General features: G+C 45.1%; 1 protein-coding gene across 1 annotated transcript; it reads right to left on the minus strand.

The window, feature by feature from the left end:
* Positions 1 to 4347: 4347 nt before the first annotated feature.
* On the minus strand, positions 4348 to 6153 carry LOC125553473 (UDP-glycosyltransferase 73C6-like). Its single transcript, XM_048717251.2, has one exon. The coding sequence runs from the start codon at positions 5873 to 5875 to the stop codon at positions 4508 to 4510; it is 1368 nt and encodes a 455-aa protein (XP_048573208.2). The 5' UTR covers positions 5876 to 6153; the 3' UTR covers positions 4348 to 4507.
* Positions 6154 to 7578: the final 1425 nt, after the last annotated feature.

A 7578-nucleotide genomic window follows, 5' to 3' on the forward strand; every position in this document is an offset into this window, starting at 1 on the left:
CTACTCTCTCAAATGTGTATGTCACTTACACGACTATCCTTACACCATGGAGAGAACCCCCTCCTTCTTCTTTGGCCACCCCCTAGGTGGGTGAAGGGTTTATGCTCTTATATTTCTTGACCATGGCTATGAAGGTCGAGAGCCTCTTCGAGACTGAATCTCACTCCCAAGGGGGAGTCTGTTTTTGGTTACTGCAATCTACCTCTTGTCATCATTTTATCTTTGCTCGGAGATCCGTAATCCTAATTTTTTTTTTGCAAAATAGGATGGTGGAAAAACTTTAGGGGCAAGTTTGCGGCCAAAGGATGTCTCCAAAAGGTTTTCCCAGTGCTTAGGCACCCTTGGGTTGTGAGCGCCTATATAGGGCACCTAGGCACCTTGGGGTCCTTCTGGCCCAAACCCATTTACACTGGATGTCTCTTGGTGGAAAACAATCCTAGTATATTTTTCTGGATTTTTTCAGGGGGTTAAAATACATGTTTTCCATGATATTCAGAAACACAAAAAAAAACTAGAACTAAGCACTGAATTAATTAGTTAGTCCAATAAAAATGATAAGAAATATGCTCAAGGTATGAGAGCTTGGTGGGAAGAATCTTATTTCATCTTCAGGGACACGCCGCCGCCTCTCCTTCCTAAGTATGACATCGGCAAGGTTCATGATCCACTACACCTCCATGACCCTAATACCAGAGGAGATGAGGCATATTGACGGTGACGCCATCAACAAGCATAAAATCCTTGTCGGCTTTCTTAGTGAGAAGAAAAACCTTAGTGTTCTATTTTAAAAGCATATTTTATTTTAAAGACATCTTTAATTATACTCCATTGCAAGGCACGAGCCATGTACTATAAAAGTTGCTATTTAAATCTTTGCCGATGTGAGTTATAGTACTAACTCTGTAGAGTAATCTACGACACAAGTTCTAAAACGTCTTATATTACTTTATATAGATAATATTTTTTAACAGTTTCTCTAATTCACATCTAAATGTTTTCTAAAGATGTCACATTTAAGCTCACACAAATACACAACAACGAGGAACCAAAAAAAAACTGAGACAAAAAGAAATAGATCACAAACATAATGGACATTAGATTAACTATGTCACATCTAGATGTGTCCTAAACAGACTTTTTTAATGATTTTCATCTTACAAATTTATAGTGTAGTGGGCGTAATAAACTGAATACTACTCCACCTTGTGGGAGTATATGAAGATTTCCCTCGATCCCGAACTGTTGCCACATGGCGATCAGGGTCTTCAAGGAACCTCGTTTCGCAGAACTTCTTTTGGACCAGCCGCGCAAACTTTCATGCTAACTGCATCTGGAATGACATTAACTCTTGTTAATCCGTGCTGATTGGGATTTACGCGGCGAGTCGGCGTGGATACGTTCACTGGCTTTGTACGCCAAGAGAGTCAGCAAGACCGACCCGGCGACCCGCATACGAAGTGACCAGCCTTCACCATGGATCCAGTCGAGGGAGCTCCTGTCCTATGCGCCGCATTCTGCGACAAATACATGCCCCATCGCACAGAGTGCGTTCGACTCATAAGTGTCAAATTTTATGGCAAATACCGAAATCATTAATTAATGAGTACTTGTTGTAAAAACCACTCCAATTTTCCTAGTTGCAACAAGTGGTGCATATGCAGCGCGTCACTTGTCGCAACCTGTGAGTTTTCTTTCTTTTTTTGTAAATCCGTTTATTCAAAATGTTTTATATCTTAAATCGTGCGTCCAAATCTCGAATCGCTTTCACCGTTGGATTCCTCGCGTCGAGATCTTCAAAATTAGATTCCATGCTGATAAATTTTGACGAATTTTTTTCAAGAAAAAACGGACGAATAAACTGAACCAGGAGCACGGGGTTTTTCCCTTTCTGAAATAGACACGCCCGTGCCTCTTGCGGAAGCAAAACCGTGACTCTCGTGGAAAAAAAAGAGAAAATATGTTTTTTTTCGTTTTCGAGAAGGCACGGACGTGACTCTCGCGAAAGCACAACCGTGACTCTTGCGGAAGCAAAATCGTGACTCTCGCGAAATCACAACCATGCTTCTCGCGAAATCACAACCATGCTTCCCGCGGAAGCAAAACCGTGCCTCTCACGAAAGAAAAAGAAACAGAAAACACGTTTTTTTTTTCGTTTCCGAGAGGCACGGCCGTGACTCTCGCATAAGCACACCCGTGCCTCTCGCGAAAGCCAAACCCTGACTCTCGGAAAAGAAAAAAACAGAAAACAATTTTTTTTCTGTTTTCGAGAGGCACGGCCGTGACTCTCGGGAAAGTAAAACCGTGCCTCTCGCGGAAGCAAAACCATAACTCTCATGAAAGGAAAAAAACATGTTTTTTCATGAGAAATAATTTTTTTTCAAATTTTTTTATTAAAAAGCTAAGAAAGACCGGTGGAAAACCAAAACGTCAAAAAAACCTGGGAAAAACCGTTTAAAAAACCGAAAACGCGTGCGAAAAAAAATAAATTTCGAAAGAAACGCCTAGAGCGCGATACGTAGCGAATAACTGAGAGCGCGCCAAGTGACGTTGATCGTTGCGAGGCTCTCAGAGAAACGCTCGTTAACTAGTTTCTCCCGACAAATACATGCCCCATCACACATGATGCGTCCGACTGGGCCGGCCCAGTGCACCGCGAATGGGATGCTGAAAAATTGCAAAAAAGGTTGTTCGCGCTTGCTGGAATCAAACCCACAACAACCTGCTCAATTGTGCTCGCTGCTAGCCATTACGATTGAAGAGGACTCATGACAGAAATGCAACGTGATAGTTAAAAAGTACTTCCTCTGTACCAAAATAGATGACTCAACTTTGTATTAATTTTAATATAAAGTTAGGTCATCTATTTTGGAACGGAGGGAGTAATAGCAGTAGCAGACTTAACAATATTTGAAAGAATCCCAAATAATATTCCAAAATTTGAATTACTTTTTGAACTTACGAACAAATTTTGACAAACCCGAACAATCTTCTTAACTGGCGAACAAAATTTGAAATTTCTGAAATTGTTTTCGTAAACAAGAATATTTTCTGAATTTCTGAACAAAATTTCAAAACAGGAACGAATTTTAAAATCACAAACATATTTTAAATTTTTAGAACTAATTTAGAAATGGAGAACAGTTTTGAAAATCTCAAATAAATTTGAAACGTGAACAATCTTTTAATACATGGCCAAAAATTTGAAAACTAGAATATTTTTTGAAATTTTTGAACATTTTTTAAGTCCCTGTAATTATTTTAAAAGTTCTGAAAAAATAAAAAAAACATTCCTAACAACTTTTTAAAAACGGAAACATTTTTTGAAATTCTCGAAGAATTTTTTTAAAATGTGCCTTTTGAATTTATGAACAATTTCCGAACACATAAACATTTTTTCAAACAATGAACGTTAAAAATACGATTATTTTTAAGTTTCCGGACAATCTTTGAAACATAAACTTCTTAAAAATAAATTAAAATTGAAAATAAAAAAGAAACAAAAAAAAGAAAAAACGAAACAGAAAAGGAAAAGAAACGAAAGAAGAAAGAAGAAAGAAGAAAAAAAATAGGAAAACCGATTCAGGCAAACTCTAGAAGGTTCCCAAAACCGGAAACGATGAACACGTTAATCTACCGGCCCAGGTTACTGCTCGATCCCCAATTGTGTGCGAAAGGTCGAAGTGGACGAAGGTAGCTCCCCATCCATCCACCGCAGTCGACATGGATGAAGGTAGCTCGAGCAGCCAACACACGTCCTTTGGCGACCTCGCCATTCCCCTTCAATCTGCTTGCGTGTGAAGTGTGAACATAGACAAGACGACGACGAAGGTAGCTTGAGCCTGAGCTGGAGCAGCAACTTGTCCCATTGCTAGACGTGAGCCCGAGCAGTTGCTCGTCTCATAAAGGAGAAGCTCACCTCTATGTTATGACGTCCTAGGCTTGTAGGGCCGCTCTGACTCTGTCATGTGAGGCCACTGGCGGAAGGATCTTCACCGCATCTTCGTCAAGCCCACATGAGTCCTCTATGTTCGAGCTATTTCCTATAAGCCTTTTTTGTCTTACGATCAAATTGACATCGGGATTTGACTTTCTGCACATCAAATTGATTGATCCATTTATCCTATTGCTAAGCATTTTTCATTAATTAGATAGTGACTTTTTTTGGACAATGTATTTTTTTATGACATACATACATATAAATATTGTACACGTGAGCATTTGTGTTATTGGTGTGTGGAATGTGAGAAAAATAAAGATTGCACTGTTGGTCATTGTGGTATAAACATGGGTATCGTAATGGTATTTAACACTTTGTGATACTCGTATGCAAGACAATGGTGTTCGTAACTAAGATATCATAACAATCAATATGATGTTCATATGTGTGATAAAACACTATCAAATAACTCCATATCAGAAAATAAGCTAAAATGACAAAAAAATGGATGAGTTATTTTTATGAGCTTATTTCCATCGTAGCTTCTCCTAGGCTTATTTTCGCCGCAGCTTATGCATCGTTGCTGTGGCCGTGTAACGCCTTGAGCTCATCTACAAGCCGTGCCCAGTCACTGCACGACGACCCTCCTTCCGCCACCGCGGCGCGACCCGCGACGCCGAGCTCCCGCACCCTCGCCATCCTAGCCGCGGCTTCGTCCGCACCGCCGTCCATCAGCTTCCCCACCGCGCTGGCCACCGCGGCGGCCGGCACCACCGCCTCCACGTCCGCCTTGCTGCCCACCTCCCGCACCCGCACGCCCACGCGGAGCACGTCCACGAGGAGCGCCTCGTTCAGGAACTGCTCGGCGCGGAGCGGCCACGTCGCGAGGGGCACCCCGGCGCACACGGCGTCCAGCACCGAGTTCCAGCCGCAGTGGCTCAGGAAGCCGCCCACCGCGCGGTGCGCCAGGATCTCCGCCTGCGGCGCCCATCGCCCGGCCACCACCATGCCGTGGCCGGACGCGCGCTCGTCGTGCTGCTCCGTGCCCTCCGTCGCCGCCGGGATCACCCAGAGGAACGGCGTGCCGGACGCGCGCAGTCCGGCGCCCAGCTCCCTGAGCTGCTCCGCGCTCAGACCGCACGTGCTGCCGAAGCAGGCGTACACCACGGACCCGGCCTCCTGGCCGTCGAGCCACCGCAGGATGGGGTCGCGCTCTGCGCCGCCGGTGACGGCGACGTCGCTGCTGGCGACGCCGGGGGTGGCCCGCCTGGGACCAACCAGGAACACTTTCTTGGGAGAGCCATCCACGTTCCGGTAGTACTCGGCAAAATCAGCCTCGAGCGCCGAGAAGCTGTTGAAGGCGACGGCGCAGCTCCCGGCCTCGGCCGCGCGGAACAACGGGAGATGCGCCAGAGCCTCCTCGTTGACATGGACCCTGCGGAGCTCCACGGGGACCGGGAAGCCGCCGGGGACAGCGACGGGGTCCTCCAAGACGTCGCGGCGGTGGAGGTGGACGGCGACCATGGAGGCCGCGGCGAAGGCGCCGATGGTGTGGAACGTGACGTGCGGGACGCCGCACTCGCGGGCGACGCGGGGCGCCCAGTGGAGCACGGCGTCCGAGACAACGGCCACGGCGCCTGCGTGGGCGCGTACGGCCGCCGCGAGCGCCGGCGCCAGGGCGGCCTCCGCGGCGAAGAAGAAGGCCGGCGCGGAGGATTCGTCCGGGAGCAGGGAGAAGTCCTCGTGCCCTCCGGGAAAGCTGAACGGCGCGGCGCGGACCGGCACGGAGGGAGGCGCGAGGGCCGCGAAGTGCGGCGTGGTGAGGATGGTGGCGCCGGTGGTGCCATCGCCGCAAGCGGCCGCCGCGGCGGCCGCCAGCGGGGCGAAGTGGCTGCGCGCGAGGAAGGGCACGAAGACGAGGTGCAGGGGCGCCGGCATCGTCGACCGCCCGTGTGAGAGAGAATGCAATGAACAAGATCCTTAAAACCGTGTGCGCTGGAGCTCTTCGTCTCGGGGCAATTTATACATAGGTTACACATCAGAGATGGAGGAGGAAGAAGGTGTAGGATTATTCCACAAGTAAGCAACAACCTGACCCTAATGGTGGAGGAGGAGCCATGCATGGGGGAGAGCCATGACGTGCTCCAGAAGAACTGGGCGGCTGCAGCATGCATGCACGCCTGGCTTTGGGCATTGCTTGTTATTTTCTGGGTCACACGGGCAGGAGATGCGTGTAGAAACTCGTGCTCACGACGTACGCGTGCATGGTTTGTTTCATGAATTTGTGATCGCTGGTTCGTGCCAAGTGAACTCTCAGTCTCTGAAATCGGCACCCTACTTTTTGAATTTGGTTAACCCTCCCTGAATGTTACTCACTTCGTTCACAAATATAAAATGTTTTGGATATTGAAAAAAAATACCAGCACGTTGCAACGGAAAAGAAGTACCTATAAGAATCAAACAGTATAAATAACCAACTGAAATGGATTTCTTTTATTAACAGGGTATCTTCCACAGTTATCCTTGCTGAGTACTTCCTCCGTTCGGAAATACTTATCCTTAAAATGAATAAAAAGGATGTATCTAGATATATTTTAGTTCTAAATACATCTCTTTTTATTCATTTTGATAACAAGTATTTTCAGACGGAGGGAGTATTTTTTTGACTGATTTCCATTCGAACGTAGCTGAATAATTTTCTAGCCGGTTGTCGTGGTTGAAGTTTTTTTTTATTTGATAGGAGGTTGTAGTTTTCTTTAGAATCACACAACGTCGTAGATGAAGCGAGTAATGCTACACATACATAAGTTTACATGAGTTTTACAAACAGGTAGATTGTGATTGAAGGTTAAGGGGGAGGAGGGGCCCACCCCCATGAAAATCAGGGGGGAGGTTAGTTAGAAAGAAAGAATCCTAGTCGGCGTGTAATTGCATGTAACTCTTTGTATGTTTAGCATTATTGGAGATGAAGCTGTTCCGTCCTCTCTCGAATATTATTTGCCGCCATCAGCACCAAATAGAGTGTATTTGGTACGCGGCGCACCCCGCCTGACCCCGACCGAAACGGGCCGACCCATTTTAGCACTGTAGCAGTAGTATTGGTCTTCTCGCATTTTTTAATGGTTGTTTTTTGTTTCCTGTTTAGTTTAGGTTTTATGCTGGTTTTGGTTTTTTTTTCTTTTTCCTTTTTTCCAATTTTTACCTCCTTTTTAATCTGCATTAGTTTTTTATTTTTCAAATTCATGAACTTTTCTCTGAGTCATGAACTTCTTTTTCCTAATTTTCTGAAGTTTTTCAATAATTCAGTGAACATTTTTTTCAAATTCAAAAACTTTTTTCTAAAATCCACGAACTTTTTCCATAAATGATGGACTTTTCTAAATCCATGATTGTTTTTCAAATTGATTATAAAAAACCATATTCATGAACATTTTTTAGATCCACAATTTATTTCAACTTTTGTAAAGTTTAAGGAAAAATCACACTTGTTGCTTTAACGAGAAGCACAACTTTGCTTCCCCAAAAATGAAAAAGCACAACCTATGCTTCTGTGCTTAAAAAAATGAGAAGCACTGTTGTCCTTCCGGGTTCTGATTTTCTTTTGCAGAGTTTGAACATTTTTTCCTGTTATATTTGTTTTG

This window comes from Triticum urartu, chromosome 4A (assembly GCF_056163025.1).
Source record: "Triticum urartu cultivar PI428250 chromosome 4A, HENAU_Tu73, whole genome shotgun sequence".
NCBI classification, from domain to species: Eukaryota; Viridiplantae; Streptophyta; class Magnoliopsida; order Poales; family Poaceae; genus Triticum; species Triticum urartu.

Coding starts and splice junctions, on each gene's coding strand:
- LOC125553473 (XM_048717251.2), bottom strand. CDS start 5,875: ATGCCGGCGCCCCTGCACCTCGTCTTCGTGCCCTTCCTCGCGCGCAGC.